The 26,809-nt window shown below is 43.2% G+C and overlaps 1 protein-coding gene across 1 annotated transcript in view; it reads left to right on the top strand.

Annotated features, from left to right (window-relative positions):
• Positions 1-26,246, top strand: part of Zc3h7a (zinc finger CCCH-type containing 7A) — a 40,161-nt gene extending 13,915 nt beyond the window's left edge. The window contains 20 exon segments of the mRNA XM_052759484.1: positions 145-342; positions 2,000-2,158; positions 2,374-2,454; positions 2,544-2,582; positions 4,290-4,323; positions 4,533-4,816; positions 8,458-8,671; positions 9,949-10,013; positions 10,542-10,728; positions 11,133-11,294; positions 12,289-12,485; positions 13,280-13,380; positions 14,747-14,928; positions 15,908-15,984; positions 16,769-16,902; positions 17,284-17,389; positions 20,341-20,449; positions 22,209-22,342; positions 23,761-23,924; positions 25,348-26,246. Coding sequence (XP_052615444.1) covers positions 145-342; positions 2,000-2,158; positions 2,374-2,454; positions 2,544-2,582; positions 4,290-4,323; positions 4,533-4,816; positions 8,458-8,671; positions 9,949-10,013; positions 10,542-10,728; positions 11,133-11,294; positions 12,289-12,485; positions 13,280-13,380; positions 14,747-14,928; positions 15,908-15,984; positions 16,769-16,902; positions 17,284-17,389; positions 20,341-20,449; positions 22,209-22,342; positions 23,761-23,924; positions 25,348-25,537 — 2,817 coding nt within the window. The 3' untranslated portion in view covers positions 25,538-26,246.
• Positions 26,247-26,809: the final 563 nt, after the last annotated feature.

Genomic DNA, 26,809 nt, shown 5'->3' with positions numbered 1-26,809 from the left:
CTTCTAGCAAGGCAGCAGTGGCAGCTTTCTTCCAGAAGTTCTGCCCTGCTGTCCAGCAATGCTTTCTAAAGTTTTAGGTGTTATCATGGTATTTACTTCTGTCTTACCTTGTTCTGGCTTCAAGAGGTAATTTTCTCTTTTTAGGTGTATTTGCATGCTCTCGTGAGAAATCTTTTTAATGAAGGAAATGATATTTATCGGGAATGTGATTGGAGTAGCTCTCTAAGTCAGTACTCAGAAGCTTTGAGTATAGCTGATTATGCAAAGTCTGAAGAAATTTTAATTCCTAAAGAAATCATTGAAAAACTTCATATAAATCGTATTGCCTGCTATTCTAATATGGTGAGTTGGGAGTTTTAAAATTAATTCTAGAGCATTTTCTTCAGAGATGTAGTACGTTAATAAAAAGTCATTTTCCTGAGTTTTGTCCTGGACTAGATGTGGAACCTAGCACCCGTGCTTTCAAGGCTGTAGCATGATACTGGGGCATCTACCGTTGTGCTGCACCCTGACCCTCTAGTGCTGTTCATGTGTACTCGCGGATGGCTGATGTTGCTTTCTATAATGTATTCCTGATCAATAAGCTGTTTGGAAGTTACGTTATACTTTTAAAATTGACATATCAATCAGCATTGGAGATCTGTGGGGTACCATGTGATGTTTAGTGATGTGTGTGTGTGTGTGTGTATACACTGTACAGTGTTCAAATCAGGGTAAGAGCATGGGCAGTCCCTTCCTTTTCTTCTATTTTTTAAATTTTCTTTTTACAAAGAATAGTTGTTATAGCTCTGTAGTCTTGGAGGGCTTCCAGGTGCCAACCAAGAGCAATATCTTGCAAGATAAGTTTGCAGTATTTTTGTTGTTGTTTTTTTTATTTTTATTTATTTATTTACTTAGTTTTTTTTAAAGACAAGGTTTCTCTGTGTGGCCTCGGCTGTCTTGGAACTCACTCTGTAGACCAGGCTGGCCTCGAACTCAGAGATGAATCTGTCTTTGCCTCCCAAGTACTGGGATTAAAGGCGAGTGCCACCACCACCTGGCTGTTTTTTTGTTCTTGTTTTGTTGTTGTTGTTGTTGTTGTTTTGTTTTTAATATTTATTTATTATGTACACTGTGTCCTGTCTGCATGTATGCCTGCAGGCCAGAAGGGGGCACCAGATCTCATTGCAGGAGGTTGTGAGCCACCATGTGGTTGCTGGGAATTGAACGCAGGACCTCTTAACCACTGAGCCATCTCTCCAGCCCCCTGGCTGTTTTGTTTGTTTGTTTGTTTTTATTTTTTTTTAAAGATTTATTTATTGATTATGTATACAGCATGTATGCCTGCACGCCAGAAGAGGGCACCAGATCTCATTACAGATGGTTGTGAGCCACCATGTGGTTGCTGGGAATTGAACTCAGGACCTCTGAAAGAGCAGTCAGTGCTCTTAACCTCTTAGCCATCTCTCCAGCCCTGTTTGTTTGTTTTTAAATAAGTTTTATTTCTCACAGGAAATAAATATTTTCCTCCTCATTGTCATCACTGCTTTTTTTTTTTTTTTTTTTTTTTTTTTGGTTTTTCGAGACAGGGTTTCTCTGTGTAGCTTTGTGCCTTTCCTGGAACTCACTTTGTAGTCCAGGCTGGCCTCGAACTCACAGAGATCCGCCTGGCTCTGCCTCCCGAGTGCTGGGATTAAAGGCGTGCGCCACCACCGCCCGGCGTCATCACTGCTTTTTAAATCCAAGCTTTCTTCCTTGGAGATCTAGGGCTCTGTGACAAAGTACTCACATTTGTCTGATATAGGATAGGGAGTATATAGATATTCATGATAATTTCCTACTTTTATATATGTGGAGTATCCTAACAAAATCACTCAAATGAACAATATCATTGTGAACTTGGAGTTTAAGTTGAGAGTCGTAGAATGGGGTCACACATTTGTTTTTGTGTCTGAAACAGGCATCAGAGTGAGATATTAATCATGGGATTCTGGCTTTCTCTTTTGGCCTTTCCCACCAGGGTTTCCATGATAAAGTTTTAGAAGATTGTAATGCTGTCCTCAGTATTAATGCCAGTAACTGCAAGGCTCTGTATCGGAAGTCTAAGGCTTTGAGTGACTTAGGACGTTACAGAGAGGCCTATGACGCTGTAGCAAAATGCTCCTTAGCAGTGCCTCAGGTATGGAATGGATACTTTAGCTCACTTGTTTGCATCTGAAGTATTTGACTGCTCTCATGTATCTCTATAGTACGTGAAAGAATTGAGTGCTCATGCAGCCTTCAGCCTGCCTCAGTTCAGTGTAATAGCTAATCAATCAAGTATCTAGATGGAAATAAAACAGCCCTGTTTGCTTGTTTCACTGCAGATATATTCATGAATGTTGCCTTTTTTAGGATGAACATGTAATAAAACTAACTCAAGAATTAGCTCAGAAATTGGGATTTAAAATAAGGAAAGCATATGTTAGAGCTGAGGTAAGTCAAACTTCTCTCAGGGTTTTTTCATTTTGTTTTATAATCTTGAGTCAGTTCTGTTTTGAAATTGCATTTTCATTTTATTTCAGCTCTCATTGAAACCAGTTCCTGGAGATGGGGCTGCCAAGGTAGGAAAGGCCAAAAGAGAAAGGAGGATTGGAAGTCTTAGCAACTGTGCTTTTTGTAGTTTTAGTGTGTGTGTCTTTGATGCCTCAGACTTGAAACTGGCCATGGCTTCCTGTCTCTTGAGAGAACAAAACAATTCAAATTTAGTCTTAGCCAGCTCTTCCTGCAGGCCACTGGAGCCTGTGACAGGGTGTGAACAGATGCTCAGTTTTCTGTGGAAATCATGGATCCAGGTCAGATACTAGTGTTGAGAGACATTGGGGTTTAAAAAATAAATTAACAACAACAAAAGCCAAAGGCCAGAGAGATGGCTCAGCAGTTACGGGCACTGCTGCTCTTCCAGAGGACCGGGGACCAGGGTCAGTTCACAGCACCACATCGGAGTGCACAACCATCAGCAGCTCCAGTTCCAGAGGAGCTGATGCTGTCTTGTGACCTCCAGGGCACTAAGCACACATGTGGTATACATACATATACACACAATAACATGAAATGAATAAATCTAATTTTTAAAATTGAAAAAAAAAAAGTCAGTAATGGCTATAGATTCCTTAGTCTTAGAAGGCAGAGGCAGGAGGATCTCTGTGAGTTCAAGATCAACCTGGTCTACATAGGATTCCAGGCCGGCCAGGACTACATGGTAAACCCCACCCCCCTCTCTCTCTTTTCTTTTTTGAGACAGGGTTTCTCTGTGTAGCTTTGGAGCCTGTCCTGGAAAAGGATTTATTTATTATGTATACAGTGTTCTGTCTGCATGTATGCCTGCAGGCCAGAAGAGGGCACCAGATCTCATTACAGGAGGTTGTGAGCCACCATGTGGTTGCTGGGAATTGAACTCAGGATGTCTGGAAGAACAGCCAGTGCTCTTAACCACCGAGCCATCTCTCCAGCCTCTTCTCTCTTTTTAAACTTTAAAGTCTTGTGGTTGATGGGATGGCACTAGCCATTGTTAGAGTCTGGTGGATGGGGACTAGATTAGTCCCTAGTCTCCTCTAACTAGCCTTTGAGAAATGCGTGTCTGCTAGAAGTACACAGTGTTTCCCAGTGTGGCCATGCAGTCTTGTGATCCTAGGAGAGTGAGGTGAGTAAGGACAACAGAGATCTGTCTTCAAAAGAAAGTAAAAAAACCAGGTCTGATGATGCCTGGTAATCCCAGACATGGAGGCAGGACGACCAGAAGTTCAAGGTCATTCTCAGCTACATTCCGCGTTTGAGATCAGCCTGTGCTGCATGAGATTGTTTCCAAAGAAGAAGAAGAAGCAGGGCATGGTGGTACACACCTTTTAATGACAGCACTGGGGAGGCCAAGGCAGGTGGATCTCTGTGAGTTTCAGGCCAGCTAGGGCTACATAATGAGATCCTATCTCAAAACAACAAACCAAAAGAGTAGGAGATAAGTGGTTTGAATGTTTTTTTGATTTCTAGTGTCATTATCAAATGTCTTTGCAAACCTGCGTCACTCTTTTTTGTTTGTTTGTTTGTTTTCGAGACAGGGTTTCTCTGTGTAGCCCTGGCTGTCCTGAAACTCGCTTTGTACACCAGGCTGGCCTCGAACTCACAGAGATCCACCTACCTCTGCCTCCCAAGTGCTGGGATTAAAGGCGTGTACCACCACTGCCTGGCTTGCATCACTCTTTTAAGATGAGTTTTTCAGACTGCTTTAGAGTTTAGAATCCTGAAAACATGATCACTATTGCTTTAATTTCCAGGCTGTGAACTACTCCGTGGAAGATATTGAGCCAGGTATGTTTTTCTTGTCATCTTAACCATCTGAAATATGCCTGCCAGTTTGCCCATTTTAGACTGTGCTTATTATATCATATTGTCAGGTGAGATTGCTGTGTGATGAAAGCAAGACTGTGACTGCTTTTATGTCCTCTGTTATTGGCTATTAGCACTCTTACTTTGTAATACAGTGGCTTGGAGTGAGCAGATTTCTATGTCTGTTACAGATTTATTAACCCTAAGGCAAGAAGTGCTTCCGGTTGTCTCCCTTCCTACATCCAGTTTTCCTCATGATATTGGGAGTGAGCTGGCCTCAGTTCCTATTATGCCTGTAACTTCTGTTTTGCAACTGCAAGTGGATGAGAGCCCACTGCCATCCACAGTGTTTGCAAATGGAGGGAAGAGCCCCTTCACACTGCCAGACGCCTTTGTAGATGATGGAGACATTATCCTTGGGGATGACATAGACGATCTCCTTGATTCGGCCCCAGAAACAAATGATGCTGTCATGGTGAGTTTCACTATTTAGTTTCCCTTTTAAAGAATGTGGGTGGTGGTGGTGGTGGTGGTGTATGTGTGACGTGTGTGTGTGTGTGTGTGTGTGTGTGTGTGTGTGTGTGTGTGTGTGACATATGTGCAGGTGCCTGTGGAGGCCAGGAGAGGGTGTCAGATCCTGTGGAGCTGGAGTTACAGGCAGTTGTAAGCCACCCCATGTGGATGCTGGAAACAGAACTCAGGTCTTTTGGAAGAGAAATGATTTTAACTGCTGAGCCATCTCTCCTGCTCAGTTTAGTTTCTCCTCTCTCTTTTAAAATTTTTATTTATGTTTATGCTTTTAGCAAAGGTTCTAGGGATTGAGCTCATGTCCTCTTGCTTACAAGGCAAGCACTCTACCCATGAAACCATCTTCCAGGCCCTACTTTGTCTTCTCAAGGACATAGTTACATCCTGTTTAAAGTATAATGCAACATGGTAGATAACTTGTGTTGCTTCTAGGATTCACTTTTGCTTTCTGACCTTGACATTTTCTTTGCTGCTTCTGAGGAGATAACAGATAACTGGATAACATGGTCATTGCTGAAATAAAAGAAAGGAGTGTGCTGTCTAGAAGTTGATCAATGTTTCTGGAATGGAAAGGTTGAGCATAACATTCTGATAGAGAACAGGCATTTGAGGGTTTGGGAGATGGCTTGGAGTAAAGAGCTTGTCATAAAAGCGGAAGGACCCGGGGAAAAGCCAGGTGTGGTAGCACCAACTTGTGATCGCAGAGCTGCGGAGGTGGACATGGAGGATCGCTAGGGCTCACTGGTCAGCTAGCATAGCCTCGTCTGTGAGCCCCAGGTTCCAAAAGACAAGGTAGGGGAATTCCTCAGCAATGATACGTAAGGTTGAGCTTTGATTTCTGGCTTCATGTATATACTCAGGAAATGTTCCCCCCCTCCCCATCAAAAAAATAAATCTTTAGCCAGGTGGCACATGCCTTTAATCCTAACACTTGTGAGGCAGAGGCAGGAAGATCTCTGTGAGTTTCAGGATAACCTGGTCTATATTAGTAGTTCCAGTCCAACCAGATCTACATAATGAGACCCTTTCTCAAAACACATACACACACTCTCTCTCACTCACTCACTAAACGTGTGTGGCTATCAGATAATACATACATAATAACACACATGTGTAGCTGGAGATTTTCTCTCCAGCTCCTACCAAGTCCCGCCAGTCCCGGAGCCCAATTATTAAATAAACACACAGACTCTTACATTATTTAAACTGCTTGACCATTAGCTCAGGCCTATCATTGTCTAGTTCTTACTCTTATATTTAGCCCATTTCTATTAATCTATACTTTACCATGTGGCTTGTAGCTTACCGGCATCTTCACATGCTGCTTGTCATGGCAGTGACTGGCAGTGTCTCCCTCACTCAGCCTTCCACTTCCCAGAATTCTCCTCTCTCCTTGTCCTGCCTATACTTCCTGCCTGGCTACTGGCCAGTCAGTGTTTTATTTATACAGAACGATATCCACAGCACACATACTCACTCTCAACTAAACATATGTGTATATATAGATATACACACCAGATAATACATATATAACAGCACACATATATTTGTCTGTATATATGTACACACACACACACACACACACACACACACACACTTGTATGAGCTGGAGAAATGGAGAAATGGCTCTTCCAGAGGACCCAGGTTTGAGTCCTAGCACCCACATGGCAGCTCACAACTGTTTATAACATCAGTTCCAGGGGATCTGATGCCCTCTCTGGCCTCTGAAGACACTGCACACATATAGTAAACACATACAAATATATACACATACAAATATATACACATACAAATTACTTCCCTTAAAAACATTAAACCTTATAACAAGAAATCCACAGAGTCTGTTTAAAGGGCAAAGAATTTATTAAGGGGAAAAACTCACAGGACAGAATTGACACAGGTTCTGGAACACTGTTCCTGCCACCTGGATCAGTCCCTCATCCAAGTCCCACGATGGAGATGGAGCCTAGAGAGAGCTGCCTGCGTAATATCTCAGGTCTTAAGGGTCACCGAGAGGTCATGCCCCAGGGGCATGTACTTCAAGGTCATAGGCTTGTGGGGCAGTTACCTGTTACATCTCTAGGGGTGGTGCTTCAAGGTCATAGACAAAACAGCTATCCACTACAGAACCTTGGGCTGGAGAGATGGCTCAGCAGTTAAGATTGCTGGCTGTTCTTACAGAAAACCCAGACTTGATTCCTAGCACCCATATCGTGGCTCACAAATGCCTATAACTCCAGTTCAGAAGACCTGATGACTCTTCTGGCAGGCAAAACACTCACATTTATAAATAAAGGTCTTTTTAAAAAAATTAAATCTTTTTTTTAAGTTTACTCAGTGGGTAAAGTGCTTGCTATGCAGGGACCTGAGTTGGACTCCCTGGCACACACATGAACAGTAGGCATAGTGGTACCTGCATGTAACCCAGAGCTAGGGAATGCAGGCCCGAGTGGTTTGCAGGGCCTTGTTGGCCAGCCAGCCTAGCTGAAACAATAAGCTCTGGCTTGAGAGGAGCAGCCCTAACTCAGAATGAGGTAAGGCAGTTGAGGACATATCAACCTGGCGTCCATACATGCCACACATGCATATACGACACACATGATTTCTGTTTTTTTCACACATTTGTGCACATGGGGGAGGTGAGAGAACAGCTTGCAGGAGTCCTGGGATCTAACTCATGACATTGGGTTTGACAGTGAATGCTTGCTGCCCCATCTCTCCCCACCCCCCTCTTTTTTTTTTTTTCTTTTAATTTTGGTTTTTTCGAGACAGGGTCTCTCTGTGTAGCTTTGTGCCTTTCCTGGAACTCACTCTGTAGCTCAGGCTGGCCTCAAACTCACAGAGATCCGCCTGCCTCTGCCTCCCGAGTGCTGGGTGTAAACAGGCGTGCGCTGCTGCCGCCACCACCACCACCACCACCACCCGGCAACCCCATACCCCTTTTATAGCATATTTGACAAGTTTAAAAATAAATACAAAATAAATAAAAGTGTGAGTTCAGGGCTAAGAATGTAGCTCATGATTTTCTAGCATGCATGAAGCCCTGGGTTACACCCTCAGTACTGTGTGGTGGCACACACCTGTAATCCTACCATTTGGGAAGCAGAGGCAAGATGATCAGAAGTTCAGTCATCTATAGGGACATAATCAATTTACATGAGACTGTGTCTTTAAAAGTGTCTCAGCTAAGCATGGTGGTGCAGGCCTTTAATTCCAGCACTCAGGAAGGATGGATCTCTGTGAGTTGGAGGCCAGCCTGATCTACAAAGCAAGTTCGAGGACAGCCAGGCTATTACACAAAGAAAACCTGTCTGAAAAAAACAGAAAAAAAAGTCTCCACCAAGACTCAATCTTGTAGTTTTTAGAGGATTCAGTCCATCCTGGCAGGGTGGATGTAGCATGGTGGGCAGAGAAAAGGGCTTGCACAGAACTGCTCTTAAGGTTGTTGTAATGGACTTTCCTTTGGATGCAACCCTCTTGTGCAGTACAGTTCCTTAGTTTGGGGGTCTGTTTTGATATGCTGGTGGTAAAAGCAGGAAGCTAAGCTGATGAGAGAGGCCCATGAGTTTCTTCATTTCTTCTCTTCAGCCCTCCTCCACCCTGGGCAGAAGCTCCCTCCTGACAGGCAGTGTGGCTCCTAGCTTGCCCTTCAGGACAGCAGCGTCCCTGCTTGGCACCTTGCCTGTCGGTGCGAGGTACGCTCCTCTGCCCTCCTTTGCAGAGTTGTATCCACCTCTGACCTCAACCTTGGGAGACTTCTGTTCTTCTCTAAATTCATTTTCGGTGACTGAGTCCAAACGAGGTAAGACTTTCTCCTAAATTATAAAAAACTACAGTCGATTTTCTCAAAATGAAAATGTATATGGCAATTTTGTAAAGCATTTTAGGTGGTAGTTTCTTCAGTTGTTCTGATTGTGGCTGAAGAATAAAGAGGGAGCCCTTAGGTTTGCATGTGGCTTCACTTAACTGACATCCTGAGAGTAAGAAGCAAGGGCATGAGGTCGGCTTGGATGTGGTACTGGTTTTAGATGGTACGATTGGCTAAGCTGGTGTTGTTGTTTTGGGGTAAATGTCTTGAAGTGTATTCTGCTGTAAAAGTCTGTCCCATTTTAAAGGATGTGAACTGGCAAACAAACTTTAAAGCTAGCCTCACATCTGGGTTTAATATGATAACATTTAGACATGGCTGAGACTTCATCTGTGGAGCTCGGCAACCTAGGCCCCCATTTTATCATAGAGTTCTGAGATCTTAGTCTGGTCAATACTAGGTTGAATAATTGGTTTTGGGTTTTTTTTTTTTTAAGATTTATTTATTTAGTATACAATGTTCTGCCTGCATGTATGTCTGTCTGCAGGCCAGAAGAGGGCACCAGATCTCATTACAGATGGTTGTGAGCCACCATGTGGTTGCTGGGAATTGAACTCAGGACCTCTGGAAGAGCAGTCACTGCTCTTAACCTCTGAGCCATCTCTCCAGCCCCAGGTTTTGGGTTTTTTGTTTGTTTGTTTGCTTTTGTTTTTCTGGGGTACTAGAGATGGAATCCGAGGCCTACGCATATTATGTAAAGGGCTCTACTACTGAGCTATGCCCCGGGGCACTTACTCCATACTATAAATAGTGAGAAAAGTCTTCATATTTTTTGGAGATACTGATAAGTAGTTAAAGGGTAAAAGTCTAAGTTTCAGAGATTTCCAGTGAGAAGACGGGATAGAGAATGGCAGAGGGAAGCAACTGAATGGTAGACTAGGATGAGGCAGCCCTGAGCCTCTGCTGCTCATGTCAGAGAGGAGGCGGCGGCGCCTTTCTCAGCTGGAATGTGGGGTTTATTTTCTTAGGTTTGTCTTAGTCCCAATCAGTAGACCCTGCCATAGATAATTTCTCCAGTAATGGCTAAGGGTTACTTAGGCCCTTGGCTTCTAGAAGGGAGACCTCCAGCCCTCTTTTGTCAGCAGTGAGTAAGAAAGCTCATAGGATTGGGATGGGAAAGCTGTGGGAGCCATAGGGAGTCAGCTGCAGAGCCCTTGTGTGCTGATTGATGTGGAGTGAAAAGGTCTGTTGAAGTCTTTTTATTATTTTAGATCTGTCCACCTCAACTGCTAGAGAGGGAACAACGCTTAACAACAGTAATTCCTCCCTTTTACTTGTAAGTGTCACTTCCTCTTTTGTGAATCCATCGCTTAAACTGAACATAGGCTGTGCTTAAGTAACTTAATTATGTGAATGAAAAATGAAAGGCTTCCTTGAATTTTCTGTGTGCTGTGGGGAATAGTATTAGAAAACTCATCCAGAACATCCAGTAATAAATGTTTTGAGCATGTGACTCGATCTGTCGGAGCAAATTAATCACCATTACAGATAGTGCCAGCTTTATGTAGTGTAGCTTAGTAGAGCAAGGAGACAGAGCAGAGCGTGTAAGATGTGTGTCCTGTGGAAGCAAACCAGGTGTGTGTTAGTAACAGCTCCTAGAGGATCCCTAAAGGGGCCCAGAGTCCAAAGAGAAAAACATAGAAACTGACAGTTTGTCATGGAGAAGCACCCTGGAACGGAACGGCACCAGCCTCCTCCTCCTCTCCACAGGAGCCCAGTTCTTTCTTTAGTGATAGTACAATATTTGTTGCCTGTTTTTGTTTTGTTTTGTTTTGTTTTTTTTGTTTTCTTATTCTTTTTGCAGATGAATGGACCAGGTAGTTTGTTTCCCTCTGAAAATTTCCTGGGAATTGCAAGTCAGCCTAGAAATGACTTTGGAAACTTATTTGGAAGTGTGATTGCTAAACCATTTTCATCAGGGACTCCTAGGCACCCCCTCGAAGGAACCCATGAGCTGAGACAAGCTTGCCAGATCTGCTTCGTAAAATCAGGTCAGCACCAAACCTAGTGGGCGGCAGGATTTGCGTTGTGGAGCTTGTGACTGGATGGAAACAGCCCTGGCTCTGGTGGCCGTCCACTTGGACATGTCAGGAGGCAAACAGTGAAAGAAACAGGCGGTGTCTAGTCCAAAAGTGATTCAGATTGTTCCTGCTTTTAGTTGATAAGCCATAGAGTTCCTGTCTGGATCATTTCCTTAGTAAGGTGCTGGCAGGGCTGCTGTTGAGTAGAACATTGGACATCCTGACAGAGGCCCGAGGCTACTCAAGCAGTCTGTCTGTTGAGATTTGGGGCCCGTGGTAGTCAGTGTCCATCTGCCCTGACTGCTTATAAACTGCCTGTAAACTGAAAAGGTATCTGTTCTGCCTGTGAGCAATCTCTCTTATGTCTTTTTCAGGCCCGAAGTTAATGGATTTCACTTACCATGCTAATCTAGATCATAAATGTAAAAAAGATATTTTAATTGGTAGGATAAAAAATGTTGAAGATAAATCATGGAAAAAAATACGCCCAAGGCCAACAAAAACAAATTATGAAGGACCGTATTATATATGTAAAGGTATTTATTGTCATTTCTTAATTGGTGTATGTTGTATGACTAATCAACTTTTGGAAAGTCTCTGTGCTGACCACCAGGCCTTGTCTTTTGTACCTCTTGGCTGCATTTGTGCCAATACTTCCAGTTGCTAAAGACAGTTAGGCTAGGAGAAAAACAGCACCTTAAATCGGTCAGTTCATATTTTCTGTTTTTTTTGCTGTTTTTGTTTTTTAACATCTCGTGTATGTTTCATAGTTTGTAGAGACAAGGCCTAGATTGGGTTTTAAAGAACTGTTGCCTCTCTGAGAATCACAGCATGGAATAAAGCTCTGAATGTGCTTCTGAGAGAACTTGCATTCTCCATTTGGTTTAAGCTTCGTCTGAATGAGCTTTGAAAGCCACTAAGAAAAAAAAAAAGAAAGAAAACCACTAAGATAATTTTATTATTTTTTGTAGTTTTCATTTTATTTATTAATTGTATGTATATGAGTGTTTTGCCTGAATATATGTCTGTGCACTACATAAGCTCAGGGACTGCAGAGTCCAGAAGAGCATCCCATCCCCTTGGAACTGCAGTTACAGAAGGTGGTGAACCACCGTGTGGGTTCTGGGGATGGAACCTGGGTCCTCTGGAAGAGCAGTCAGTGCTCTTAACTGCTGAACCATCTTCCCAGCCTGATTTTTTTTTTTTTTAATGAGAGTATTCATTGTTCAAAATGACATTTTCATACATATGTAACAAGTACTTTGGTCATATTCACCCCTATTACCATCTCATGTCCCACTTTCCCCACAGAATGGCTTTTAAACTTGGAGCACGTGCAAACGTTGAAGTGTCCTCTCCCTTTGCAGTCAAAAACATTTCGGCTTGAAGACTGAGTCTCACCTGGTCCTACATAGGGATGATTGTTCTTGCTTGAAGCTCTCTGAATTATTAGAGATTTTCAGATGATGTAACTGTGCTTGCCATTCATTGGCCCTGAAACAGGTGTCTCTGACTCTCCTGCCTTTCCAGATGTTGCTGCAGAGGATGAATGTCGATATTCTGGCCACTGTACATTCGCTTATTGCCAAGAAGAGATAGATGTGTGGACTCTGGAAAGAAAAGGGGCGTTCAGTAGAGAAGCTTTCTTTGGGGGCAATGGAAAGATCAGCCTTACTGTGGTCAAACTTCTTCAAGAGCATCTTGGAGAGTTTACATTTCTTTGTGAGGTGATTTCTCCATGACTCATTTTCTGCTGTAAACGTTGGTGATAGTGGTGGGAGACAGTGTAAATCCTTAGAGATCACTTGCCCAGCCAGCATGGGTTTTAAAAAAACTTTTTAAACTCTTTAACCCCAGCACTTGGGAAGCAAAAGCAGACAGATTTCTATGGGTTCAAGGCCAGCCTGGTCTACATAGTGAGCTCCAGGTCAGTCAGGGCTACTTAGTGAGACTCTTGTCTCAACAAAAAAAACAAAACAAAACAAATTGTGTTCAGGTATGGTGGCACACACCTTTAGCCCAGCACTCTTGACAGTGAAGGCAGGTAGATCTCTTTGAGTTTTAGGCCAGTCTTGTCTACATAGTGAGTTTTAGGCCAGCCAGGGCTACACAATGAAGCCCTTTCAAGACAACAAAAATCTGTAAAAGTTTCTGATTTGTAAGCCTCATTATAGAAAGTGCTCAGCAGACCTTGTCCCATTGTAAAGTGTTCACTCAGTAACCAGGAAGCCACTGTACTACAATTATATGAAAAAAGAGAAGAAATCTGGGCCTGGTGGTGCATGCCTGTAATCCCAGTGCTCAGGAGTTTGAGGCAGGAGGATCACTAGGTAAGTTCAAGGACAGTCTGGGCTATACAGAGATGATGTCTCAAAACAACCAGAGCAGAATAAATGGTAGTAAGGTTTCATGCTGACTGTTGATTGGCACAAATTATAAATGCATGCATGTATAAGGCTACTGAAACTAAGGCAGTATTCTGGGCACATTTGTGTGATAATCTCTTTTCTCTTTATTTCAGAAATGTTTTGATCATAAACCTCGAATGATAAGTAAAAGGAATAAAGATAATTCCACTGCTTGTTCTCACCCGGTTACAAAGCATGAATTTGAGGACAATAAGTATGTTGGTGGTTTCTAATATTTATAGTGACAAGAAAACAGATTTTCTTAGATCCAATAAAGGTGGTAGTAGACTAGGTATGCGGGTGCACATAGTTAACAAAGCAGAGGAAGCAAAGCAGGTCAGCTGTAGGTCAGCTAGGGCTCCACAATGAGACCACACTGCCTCAAAAAAAAAGAAAAGAAAAAAAAAAGAAAGAGAAAAAGGAAAAAAAAAAGGTAATAGAAGGCATTCCTCTGACCTTTCTGTCCTTTTGAGAAGTAAGAACTACTTTAAAATGTCTTTTATCTGGGTGTTATGGTACATGCCTATAATCTCAGCACTCAGGAGGCAGAGGCAGGAGGATCACAAGTTTGAGTCTACCCTGGTCTACATAGCAGGATAGGACAGCTGATCCTAATGAGAAACCAGTCTCAAAAAGCAAAACAATGAAGCCGTGAGATGACTCAGCAAATCAGTGAAGCAGTGAAATGACTCAGCAAATCAGTGAATCAGTGAGATGATTCAGCAAATCAGTGAATCAGTGAGATGATTCAGCAAATCAGTGAAGCCGTGAGATGACTCAGCAAGTCAGTGAAGCAGTGAGATGACTCAGCAAGTCAGTGAAGCAGTGAGATGACTCAGCAAATCAGTGAAGCTGTGAGATGACTCAGCAAGTCAGTGAAGCAGAGAGATGACTCAGCAAGTCAGTGAAGCAGAGAGATGACTCAGCAAGTCAGTGAAGCAGTGAGATGACTCAGCAAGTCAGTGAAGCAGTGAGATGACTCAGCAAATCAGTGAAGCAGAGAGATGACTCAGCAAGTCAGTGAAGCAGAGAGATGACTCAGCAAGTCAGTGAAGCCGTGAGATGACTCAGCAAATCAGTGAAGCAGTGAGATGACTCAGCAGGCAAAGACACTTTTTACCAAGTCTTTTGGCCTGAGTTCCATCTCCTGGACCCACAAGGGAGAAAAAACAGAACCTGTTCCAAGTTGTCCTCTGACCTCCAAATGGCACCATAGAGCATGTACACACACACACACACACACACACACACACACACACACACACACGTTAAATAAATGTAATAGAAAAGACAAAAAAGTTTAAAAAAATGCTTTTTTGCCTGTTTGTATGAGAATTAAGTACTGAATTACTTGAATTGCTAGATTGATTATTTAATATAGAAAAGCATATTTTATGACGTACATTTAGATTTCTCTTAAACTGTAATTGTAACATTAATAGTTGTGTGCATTTTTTTCTGACACTAATTTTAATAAAATGACTTTTCTGAATAGAACTTGACATTGTGTATGTATGTGTATATGCATAGTTTTTCAAAGTTGGCAGAACAGTATTAAAATTTTTTTTTTTTTGTCTTAGGTGCCTCGTCCACATTTTAAGAGAGACCACAGTAAAATATTCCAAAATACGTTCTTTTCATAGTCAGTGTCAGCTTGATCTGTGTCGGCATGAGGTCCGTTATGGCTGCTTAAGGGAAGATGAGTGCTTCTATGCCCATAGTCTTATTGAATTGAAAGTCTGGATAATGCAAAATGAAAGAGGTGGGTCTGTGCTGGCTTGTCACTGTGGCTGTATGGGAAGTCAGGAGTGACAGAACGGTAGCAAGGAGAGCACCTTCTCAGCCAGCTCGTAGGACAGCAGTGGGCAGAGGTGCTTGTTAACCTGATGAGCTCATGTGATGAGCAGAGAGAACGGGCTCCTGCACCTTGTCCTCTGACCTCCTCTTGTGTGCACACACACACAGTCAATAAATTACTTGTAATAAAAATGTAAGTGCACTGTTACACAGAGAAACCCTGTCTTGAAAAACTAAAAAAAAAAAAAAAAAAAAAGTAAGAGTGACGTTCTATCCCTCTAGTCCAGCAGTGGGGTTGAATTTAAGGCTGTGTGCACGCTAGGCAAGCTCTCTACTGCTAAGACTCAGCTCCAGTCCTTTTGACAGTTTCTGTCACTAAGTTGTTGGGCTAACCTTGAACTCCCTTTGTAGCCCAAGCTGACCTTAAATTTGGAATCCTCCGGCCTCAGCTTCCTGAGTAGCTGAGATTATAGGACTGGAGCCACCATGCTTGGCTACTATAATGTTTGTTTTTTTAAGAGTTACCTATTTTGAAGCCGGGCTATGGTGACACACACCTTTAATCCCAGCACTCTGGGGGCAGAGGCAGGCTGATCTCTGTGAGTATCAGGACAGCCTGGTCTAGGAAGTGAGTTCCAGGCCAGTCAGGGCTGTTACACAGAGAAACCCTGTCTCGAAAAAACAAAAAACAAAAAAAAAGTTCCCTATTTTGGATGTGGTTTCATGAAGTTAGTGATTGGTATGCATATGTAGCATGGATTTTAAGAGTGGGGAAAGGATTCTTCAAAAGACATAAAGAACTGTGTTTGTAAATATTCTATTTTGAAAAATGTGATAGATCAGGCTGCCTGAGAACTGGGGAGTTAAGGTTCTCTTAGTCTGACTGACACCAGATGGGTGGCTTACTGTGATGTGTTCTTAAGAGAAGCTTGTACATTCCCTAGGTATCTCCCATGATGTTATTGCTCAAGAATCCAAACAATATTGGAGGAGTTTGGAAGCAGGCATGCCTGGAGCTCAGGTACTCTCCCTTGTGTCCTTGTGAGTTGAGTGTCTTTCTAGAGTCGCCTCGTTTACCCGGTTGACAAAGTTCAGGTCATGCTTGCAGTCCTTCTTATTTGTTCAGCTGAGTAACTCTTCTGTGAAAAAATATTTGTATTTTGTTTGATCACCATAAAAAAGAAAATGACATCCTGTAATATCTGCTAATGACATAGGATACTGTTTTCCTTTTTAGCTTACTTGGGAAAACAGTGGGTCTTGGGCTTTGGCAATTCTTGAATAAGAGAGATGGGTTATGTTGTGGAGTTTTGTGTCCTACTTGGTTTGACTTATTAATCCATCATTCTCCTCGTCCCACCCAAAAGCCATTCAGTTCCAGTAGTCAGTTCCAAAACTAGCTTTTTTGTTTTTGTTTTTTTGTTTTTGTTTGTTTGTTTTTTAAGACAGGGTTTCTCTATGTAACAGTTGCTCTGGCTGTCCTGGAACTCCCTTTGTAGACCAGGCTGGTCTTGAACTCGGAGATCCACCTGCCTGTAGCTCCCGAGTTCTGGAATTACAGGTGTGCACCACCACTGCTGCCTGGCCCAAAACTGGCTTTTGTCAGTTGAGGTGTGGTGTCTATAACCAGTTTTTATTGGATTCTTTTGTGTATGTGAGACAGTTTAGATAGATTACCGGCATATATTTATTTGTCAAGTTATAGAGCCAGACAACTAAGCTCTGGTGGTAGAAAATGCATGGGATTTTGATGTGCTGTTCTTAGAAAAGTGGTTTCTGTTATAATTGGTCTTTCATTGTTTAAGGTACTTGGCAATCAGATAATGCCTGGATTACTTAATATGGAGATAAAGTTTGTCTGTGCTCAGTGTCTGAGAAACGGCCAAGTCATTGAACCAGACAAGAACAGGAAGTACTGCAGTGCCAAGGCACAGCACTCGTAAGTACGTGTGGACGGACGGACGGACACCTGTGTGGACGCCTGGCAGTCCCTGCACTCCAGAGGGGACGGCTGTGCATGTGAGAAAAGAGACGGGGACCTGGAAAGTCAGGAATTAGATGTGATGACCAAAGGAAAGGGAAGAGGCTTTGAGGATATAGTAGCTGGTCTTTCATAAGTGTTTGCTTTTAGTACTTTTTGTTTAGAATTCATAATGAATGCTGATAAATGTCAAGAAAAAGTGAATCAGTAGACCTGTGAGGCATCTCTTAGAAGGGTTGAGAAGAAATCTCTGGTCCTTTGGGTGCACATGCTGCGCCTCTCCTTTTATGTTATGTCTTTTGCCCAAGTGTTGTTTTTTCTGAACTCCATCTTTTTTAGGTGGACCAAAGAACGCCGTGCAATGAGAGCGATGTCTTTTGAACGTAAGAAGTGGATGAACATCCGTCCTCTCCCTACAAAGAAACAAATGCCTTTACAGTTTGATGTACATACGTAATTTTTAAGCCACTTTTTAAAATTAGGCATTTCCAATTATTAGAAAGTAGTACTAATTAAGATTGAAGCTCAGAGCCCTTTGAGTGCTGCTTGTTAGTGTAATGAAATTGAAGCTATTTGGTTTTTTGTTTGCTCTTTGGTGTATGTGTGTGACTCTTAACAGTTTTCATATTGATTGGTACTACATAGGTTACTTGGACAGAGTATAAAGATAACGAGAATTGAGGAAAAGTTAATTTTTCAAAGAATTTATCTTTGGGAGGGAATGAGGATTTCCTTTTATTTTGTCTCAGTTTGAGGTAAAGGGCCTTTTGTATTGTCTTTCATTTTTCTTTTCTTTTGGCAGGGAGGCAGGGTTTTTCAAGACAGTTTCTCTGTGTAACAGCTCTGGCTGTCCTGGAACTCATTCTGCATACCAGACTGGCTTCGAACTCACAGAGATGTACCTGCCTCTGACTCTAGGTGTGGGGTTAAAGGCGTGTGCCACCACTACCCTGCTCATTTTTCTTATATTCCTTGGTTGTTTCACTGCAACAAGGGATGCAAGCTAAGAGACACTACGGATAGAAGACTTGCTAAGGTGGTCCAGAAGAAAATGTCAGTGCTAGTGCACACGATGTTCTCCACACCTCTTGGGAAGAGAACACCAGGCCAGCGTAGCATAAGGAGAGCATTTCACTCATGCAGAGGCACCCCTTGTTTTGGGAGGGCCTTAAATGACCATGGCAAGAACAATAACCAGGCAGGTCACTTGTTGTTTGTGGACTTTGCTTTTCACAGGACAGTGTGTGGAGAGAGTCCACAGGTATCACACTGTGTGACCTAACAGAAAGGGACAGTGGAGTATTGACAGGCAGTACACTCTGCCCCCAGGATGAAAGCATGACAGATTGTCTTCTCAGGGAAGCAAGGCACGTGGTCGCCTTGCAGTGAGCTGCCTTCTGAATGACCAAGAAAAGTGGAGGAATTTTGCATTACCTGTGTTCCTTAAAGCTTTGTAAACTTAGTCACAAGGCCAGTCTTTGCAAGGCAGTGATCTGGCTGTTTGTCTAAAGTGGAATTAGATGGGTTTTATATGAAAAAGAAAAAGTTTTTTTTTTTTTTTTTTTTTTTTTTAAGATTTAGCTATTTATTATAAGCACCAGAGATGGTTGAGAGCCACCATGTGGTTGCTGGGAGTTGAACTCAGGACCTTTGGAAGAACAGTCAGTGCTCTTAACCACTGAGCCATCTCTCCAGCCCAGAAAAAGAAAAAGATTTATTGGAGCCTTGGTATCTTGTGCCTTAAAGGATAAGGATGTATGTGTACCAGAGACTTGGCTAAAACATGCAACTGGGCTAGGTTGTAGCTTAGTGGTGGAGTACTTGTCTAGTATGCATGAGGTCCTGAATTCAGTCCCCAGGACTGCCGAAACAGATTGATGGTTCTTACTGCAGTTCCTGAGGCAGCTGCCCAGGACTGCTGCTGTTCCTTCAATCTTGAGTGGTGAGCTCTGTCACATCACATTTCAGTAGCTGTTGCCTCTTTTTGTCCCCAATCATGTTAGATGTTGCTTAGGGACCCTTTTCCTAGAACGGATAATCGTGTGTGTGTGTGTGTGTGTGTGTGTGTGTGTGTGTGTGTGTGTGTGTGTGTGTGTGTCTGCGTTGTAGAGAATGTGGGGAAGTAAAAAGTAATCTTTCAAAAGAGCCCTGTCACATTACTTGCCTTCATTTGCTCATCTGATAAATTGGGTTCATTATGCTGTAGAGAAAGTCATATCTCATGGGAGTCTTTGAAACCCAGCATAGTGCCTGGACTTGTCCTTCATATTGTGGGTAAGCCAGGCGTGGCAGCTCACCTGTTAGCTCCAGCACCCAGGATGCAGAGGTAGGAGAGTGAATACAGAGGCAGGAGAGTCACCACAAGTTTAAGGCCAGCCTGGTGTACATAGCAAGCAAATTCCATGTTAGCCAGGGCTACATAAACAGACCCTGTCTCAAAGTCTCAAACAAGAGGGAAAAAAAAATATATGTCCTAGCCAATGATTACACTGACTTATTGAATAGGTTGTTGACCTCTTGTAGGTTTTCATGTGGGATTATTGGTTTTCATCCCAGGAGAAAATGTAGTGTTGGGGGTTTTGCAAAAGCATATGCTGAACATTTACTGTTCTGTAAGATAAGTAGTGGGAAGGGCCAGTTCCTGGTGAAGAGCAAACGGTAACCAAGTTAGCAATTAAGAATCTATGCTGCATCACAACCAGCCAGCACATTCCAGACCTCGGAATGAGCTTGTTCTTGGAGGCTAGTGACTCTCAGGGAAATCTTTTCTGATGATTGCTGTCACTTCATTTTCTACTAGTGCCTCCCGTTTCCATTGCTAATTAAAATTCCACATAACCAGACGACTGCTGTTTGAAAGCCTCTTAACTCCCTGGCCTGGCTGGTATAGCTGTCTTCAAATACAGTGTCTAATGAGTTGTGGCTAAGGTTAGCTGTCAGTGCAGGGTCATTAGCACTTTGAGTCTGTAAGTTTCCTGGCAGTGTCTAGTAACCTGGAGCAAGCTACAGTCTCTTTCTGTTCCCAGTACTGACTTGGAGCCATCCTGAATTTTACAGGAAGAAAGCAATAGCCACCTGACAGGGAGGGCGTCAGATGTCCTCTGCAGAGAAGAAATCCCCAGTATGTGACTTCGTAGGAAATCTGTACTACTTAATTCTGTGCTTCACTTTCTTTGGCAAACTGAAATAGAAATGTTTGCTGTCACTATCCCAAGTATTCTGGGCTCCCGTCTCCATTTGAATGGGATTAGAGTTTGTACTGCTAAGGTTAGCACTGATAACAAGACATTACTTTGTTTAAGTGTAAAAAATTAGTTATAGTAAGCAATGCTGTCGTAAGTGTGTGTGTGTGTGTGTTTATGCATATACATCTGTATCTGTCTACTTTTCACACAGCTGTGCAACCATATTGCTTCTGGAAGAAAGTGTCAGTATGTCGGCAACTGTTCCTTTGCTCACAGTCCTGAAGAACGTGAAGTGTGGACTTACATGAAAGATAACAGAAGTAAGTTCGTGCTCTCTGTGACCTGACTTCTGTGAAGTTCGGCTCCTCGTGAGCACCAAAAGCAGCGTGCATGGCTTTGGATGCTGCTCTAGCTGTGTTGCTGCTGTTGGCTGGAAATGTGACCACGGCCTCCTTGGTTGGGAAGCTGACTTCGGATGTGGGTTTGGTTAGGCCGTATTTGGGTGTGCATCTGTAGTTCCTCGTCCTTGGTGTAGTAGGCATCCTCCTTACAAGGGGCCCAGGCTAGCTCAGTTCCTGTGACTTTAAACAAGATCACTTCAGTGGTGGCCCATCAGGTAGATGGGAGTTTGAGAGGCGCTTCAGACAACCTTTCATTTTGAACCGAAACAGTCTTACTACAGAAATTTTAATAAAACAACAGTAAAAACCACTAACAGAAGTGCATGCCTCCAGTCTCTATTACAAGAATCACTTGGAATGAAGGCTGACCTGCCATGTGATTTGTGGGGAGGGGGCACCCTCTTATGTTCTACTTGAGGTAGCCCTTGTTGAGGCTTTTCCAGCTTTGTCTTCCTGACTCCTGCCACCATGCTCTGAAGGAAGAAGCATCTTCAGTTTTGTGCCTCATCTCTGCTTCATGATTGAATGTTGGAAAACTTCAAGGCCAGCTTTAGACTAGCTCTCAGTACCAGAGTTTTTAAATACTGATTCTCAACTGCATAGCCTTCCTTCCCTGAGAACCTCTGGCCCTGTCATGACTAGGGAGATGTGCTGCTGACTTCTAACAGGCAGAGTCCAGGGATGCTGCTAAATACTCTGTAATGGACTAGAAGTGATTGTTCAGCCAGAAAGAGCTCAGCAGAGCTGCCTTTGGAAACCCTGGCCTTAGGCTTGACAGTAATGTGGATACACCTGTTCTTACCTAGGAACCAGCCTGCAACCACTGTCCAGAGCCTGGTCCTGGTGATATTGGCCACTACACCCTAGTATGTTGATGCTCTAGAACTGTGGCTTGATTGGAGGGCTCCCAGCAGGGTTGAGCTTTGCTCTAGTGGGGTTTCCCGTCTTTCTCAATGACCGGGATGTGTCTCAGCCACAGCCCTTCTCTTCCTGCGAGGCACCTCTTGTGGTTACAGCACGGGCAGAGTTTGTGTAGCATAGGGTGACAGGAAGTAATGCTGAGGCCCTTGTGCACAGCCTTGTGATGTTCCTGAGTTTTAAACACTCCCAGAGTGTCTTGCAGGTTCGGGGAGGAGTTAATAATGAAGTTAGTTTTGCAGTATTAAGTCCTGAAAATTGGACCTTCTGCATGGGAGTATCTGCTGCTTAGACTGGACTTGTCCTCTCTCAGGTCTAATACAATTCTGTTTTTCAATTTTGCTTTTTTTTTTTTTGAGACAGGATATTTTCTCTGTGTAGCCCTGGCTGTCCTAGAACTTGCTCTGTAGGTCAGGGTGGCCTCAAACTCCGAGATCTGCCTGCTTCTTCCTCCTAAGTACTGGGATTAAAGGCATGTGCCACCACGGCACATCTGTTTTGAAAATGTACTGAGTGATAGGGAATACATATGCTTGAGTGTGTATTTGTTTTGTTTTGCTTTCGAGACAGAGTTTCTCTGTGAAACAGTCCTGGCTGTCCTGGAACTCACTCTGTAGACCAGGCTGGCCTCAAACTCACAGAGATTTGCCTGCCTCCCAAGTGCTGGGATTAAAGGCGTGTGCTACCACTGCCCGGCTTGTGTGTGTGTATTTGAATGGCATTTCGTGGTTGTTGCTGAACACAATTCCTTTTTCCTTAGTACATGATATAGAGCAATTTTATGAACTCTGGCTGAAGAATCAAAAAAGTGAAAGAAGTGATGATGTAGCCAGTCACTCTAGCAAAGACAATGGGAAACAGATCCACATGCCAACAGATTATGCTGAAATTACTGTAAGTACCATTGCTAACTCCCTTGTGCTTCGGGGCTGCCCCTCCAAAGCCTGGCCCTGCCACCTGCAGCCCGTCTCCCTCTGGTGTCTTCTTTCTTCTGTGCTAAAACATTCTTGCTTGAATTCTTAATTTGAAAACATAAAGAAGCTTGGTTGGATGTAGCCCCATTGGTAGAGTACTTGCCTAGCATACATAATACCCTGGGTTCAGTCCCCAGCACCATGTAAACTGGGTGTGGTGCTACATGCCTGTAATCCCAGCACTCTTGGGAAGGGGAAGCAGAAGTATCAGAAGTCCACAGCCATCTTGGGCTACCTAGCAGATTGGAGGCCATCCATAAGAACCTATCTCAAAAACCAAAATTGCTACACATGGTTGTACACACCTTTAATCTCAGCACTTGGGAGGCAGAGGCATGTGATCTCTTGAGTTCAAGGCCAACCTGGTCTATATAGGAAGTTCCTGGTCAGCCAGGACTCCACAGTGAGACCCGTGCAAAAAGTAAAGAAAACATGAATGGCTTAAGTCTACCATTCCAAGTTAACTGCTGTTAATGCTTTGTGTCTGTAAACTAAATGAAGGCACTACAGATAAAGTTGGAAGTATGTCTTTTCTTCCCAGAGGAACCAGATCCAGTGGGTGTATTTCTCTGTATGTTTATATATCAGTGATGTGACCCCCCCCCCTTTTTTTTTAAATGAAAGGCAGGGGTTCACTCTATAGTCAGGCTGACCTTGAATTTGAGCAGTCTTCTTGACTCAGTCTCCAGACCACTGGGATTATAGGCGTGAGCCACCACTCCCAGCTGGTACTGTGTGGTTGTTCTTCCGCTGTAGCTGACCTGGCATGTTTTCACCTGGCAGGAGTGTGTGTGTTCTGCTGTCACTTGGCTGTTGCTCCCTCTGTTGCATCTCACCCACATCCATCACCACTGCAGGGCGGCTTTTGTGACTCTGCTCAGCACACGTGTGAGCTTGAGTCTCTCATAGTGCTTAACCTCTCTAATGTGTAGCTCTGTCCTTGCAGGGCCAGCAGACTTACTTTCTGGGTGCCTGGTGCAAATCTGTGATAGTAGGGGTCATGTGTAGAATTGCTGCTGGTCATTCTAGAGCTGGCCCACTCTGACCTTAAGCAGATCCTGCTTTCCTCAGGGTGTAACTTCTGTCCAGAATCCATAGCTGCCTCTCTGATGGCTTTGTTTGTCCAGAACGTAATTAGATGAGCAGAGGCCCCATCTACTCATTTGCTTCCTGTGTGCTGCTTTATGTCCCTATACTGTAGTTGCTCCTGTGCTGACACCACCTCTGATTTGGGTTATATGTCCCTTGCTTGGCTTCCCCAGAGTGGAGCCTGGGCTGAGCTCAGGCCTCATTGGGAGGTGCAGGCTCTCAGGCAGCACATCTTCCTGCACGCTTTAGGTGGACTTCCACTGCTGGATGTGTGGGAAGAACTGTAACAGTGAGAAGCAATGGCAAGGCCACATCTCCTCTGAAAAGCACAAAGAGAAGGTTTTCCACACTGAAGATGACCAGTATTGCTGGCAGCACCGCTTCCCCACCGGGAACTTCAGTATTTGTGAGAGGTACGTAGGCCCCTGCAGCTTCTCCCTGTGAAAAAAGCTGACCTCATGGGACTTCTGAGGGCATTGTGTCTGCAGACAGAATAAGATGTAGGTGGTAGAGTCTTGTTATAGTGCTCTGCCCTGGGAGGCCCTGGAAGGATATGCAGGTGTACCTGTCCAAACTCACCCTTACCATCTTTGGATTCTCAGCTCTGATTCTCTGGTCTTTGGTCTCAATCTTTGCTCACAATAAGTGGTCATCAGAGGTGGCCTTTGGAGGGATGGCTCAGCAGTTAGGAGCACCTGCTGCTCTTGGATAGGACTCAGGTATGCTTTTCAGTAACCACATCAAGTGGCTCACAATCACCTGAATTTCACTCCCAAGGGATCTAAAGTGCTCTTCTGGTCTCTGCAGGCACTTACATACATAATGGTATGCATACATACTCAGGCATACATACACATACACCTAAAAGTAAAAACAAGTATTAAGGAAATAGGAGCATAACTATATCACTCCTTTGTCTTAGAAAAATTTTAAATGAAAAGTGGATGTGGGGACTCATGCCTATAATTCTAGCAGCAGGAAGCCATGGCAGGGAAATCACTGCAATTTTAGGTTAGCCTGGGCTACAGAGTATCTCAATGAAAAAAACTAGGTGAAAAATTTTATCATTTTTGAATAGTTATTTTTTTTTTAATTACCATTTGGCAGTTGGGCATGGTGGTGCACGCCTTTAATCCCAGCACTCAGGAGGCAGAGGCAGGCAGATATCTGTGAGTTTGAGGCCAGCCTGGTCTACAAAGTGAGTTCCAGGACAGTCAGGTTTTGAAACTCTGTCTCAAAAACAACAAACAACAAAAAAGATTTTCTTATTTTGTATTTTATTTATTCTTTTACATACCTCATCCCAAACCCAAGGCTTGGAAGATGGTCCAGCAGGTATGGGATTGCTTACTGCCCATGCGTGAGGACCTGAGTTCAAAACCCCAGAACATGGAACTTGCTTACTACCAGCCTAGCTTAGGTTCAGTGAGAGACCCTTTAAGGGAATTAGGTGGAGAGTGGTAGATTAGGGCACCCAGTGGTCCCCCTTTGCTGTCCACATACCCCCAGCCCTAGTCCATGCTTTCTGATAAATACTTTTAAGTAAGTTTGCAGGACTTATTTCCCTCTTGTATATATTGTGCCTATACAAGATTTATTTCCCACGTTTAAGCTTCCTAACTGGGTCTGGGATGCAACTCAGAAGGAACATGTGCTTAGTAGGGAGGAGGCCCTGTATTTTATCCCCAGCAGCAAAAAATGGGGAAAATGATAACTTTTGTGACTGCCAAAGGTGTGTGCAGGTAGGTCCTGCAGCTAGGGAAGAATGTGTTTTCAAGAATTATGACACTTTCTAATTGCCTCACGGATGCTAACCGTGCTGCCTCCTCCTAACAGGTATATGAATGGGTCCTGCACAGAAGGAAGCAGCTGTAAATTTGCACATGGAAATGCTGAACTTCATGAATGGAAAGAAAGAAGAAAGGCCCTAGAGATGAAACTCAACAAAGCTCGAAAAGATCACTTAATTGCCCCAAATGATAATGACTTTGGAAAATATAGTTTTTTGTTTAAAGATTTAAACTAACACGCTGGCTTTCATGTAACCCAATCAGAGCACTGACCAGAACAATTGCAAGTGTTGAAAAGCACGTAGCAGAGGAGCCGCAGGTTTTCTGCTTGATTGGCATCTATGGTTCCTCCTGAGCAGCAACCCACAGTAGATAGGAAAATGGCTGTTTGACAGGCCTGGCCAAGCTCTCACGGAGCCACTGCCTCAGATGGCGAAGTGACTTGCTGCTGGTTGCTGTCTGTTGGACAGACTTTTGGATGAGGTGTGTTGGGGAAGAAGGTAAGGTTTACGTCTAGGATGACTCTCTGAGTTGGTCCATCAGATAAAAACCATGACCATGAGAGAATAAGTGTACACTGGGATCAGAATACATAATGGATGAAATTCTTTACATGTTTAGTGGAACAAATTTATTTAATATAATAAAGTTTGCTACTTATCTGTATGTAGGTTGCTAAAAAGGATTTTAACTCAGATTTTTAAGCCAAATAACCATTTAACACTAGTATCTGTTAAATGGGGTATTTTCTGTATTTGTATGTTTCACTGGTAAGGGAGCCAATGATCATGTACATCAAGAATATTTTGAAAATAATCAATTGACACAAATTTTATTTCTTGGTCTTTTGCTGTTTAAATGATGATTTTTGAAAGATTAAACTTGTACTGTTGTCTAGTGTATGGACCAATATTGCCTGTAATAAAAGATTTTATATAGAGATGACTTTCATAGTTTTGGTGTGTTTTTTTTCTCTATAAAGAATTATTGGAACAGGGTTTTACAGAGGTTTTGTTTTTATTTTTGTTTTTTTTGGTGTGTGGTGTGCTGTGGCTTGGGCCCAGCACTTTTTTAGTTTAATATAATTTTATTTTTTTTAGTTCAGTCTAGTCTAGCTTTGAACTCCTGATCTTCCTGCCTCCCAAGTGCTAGAGTTCGGATTACAGGCATGTGCCACCAAGCCTGGGTTTGCAAGTGAGTTGGGTTTTGCTTTTAATTCATTATTAATGTGTATGTGTGTACATGATATGTGTGGGTCCACATATGCCACAGTGTGTGTAGGACAACCCTGCAATCCTGCAATTGGTTCTCTCCTGCTACCTTTATGGGGTTCTGTTGATTGAACCTAGTTGCTGGACTTGGGTAGCAAGTTCTTTTTTGTTGTTATTGTTTGCTTTTTGGTTTTTTTTTTTTTTTTTTTGGTTTTTCGAGACAGGGTTTCTCTGTGTAGCTTTGCGCCTCTCCTGGAACTCACTTGGTAGCCCAGGCTGGCCTCGAACTCACAGAGA

This window comes from Peromyscus californicus, unplaced genomic scaffold (assembly GCF_007827085.1).
Source record: "Peromyscus californicus insignis strain IS unplaced genomic scaffold, ASM782708v3 Scaffold_3__1_contigs__length_106647218, whole genome shotgun sequence".
NCBI classification, from domain to species: Eukaryota; Metazoa; Chordata; class Mammalia; order Rodentia; family Cricetidae; genus Peromyscus; species Peromyscus californicus.
This window is presented reverse-complemented; position numbering and strand designations above follow the sequence as displayed.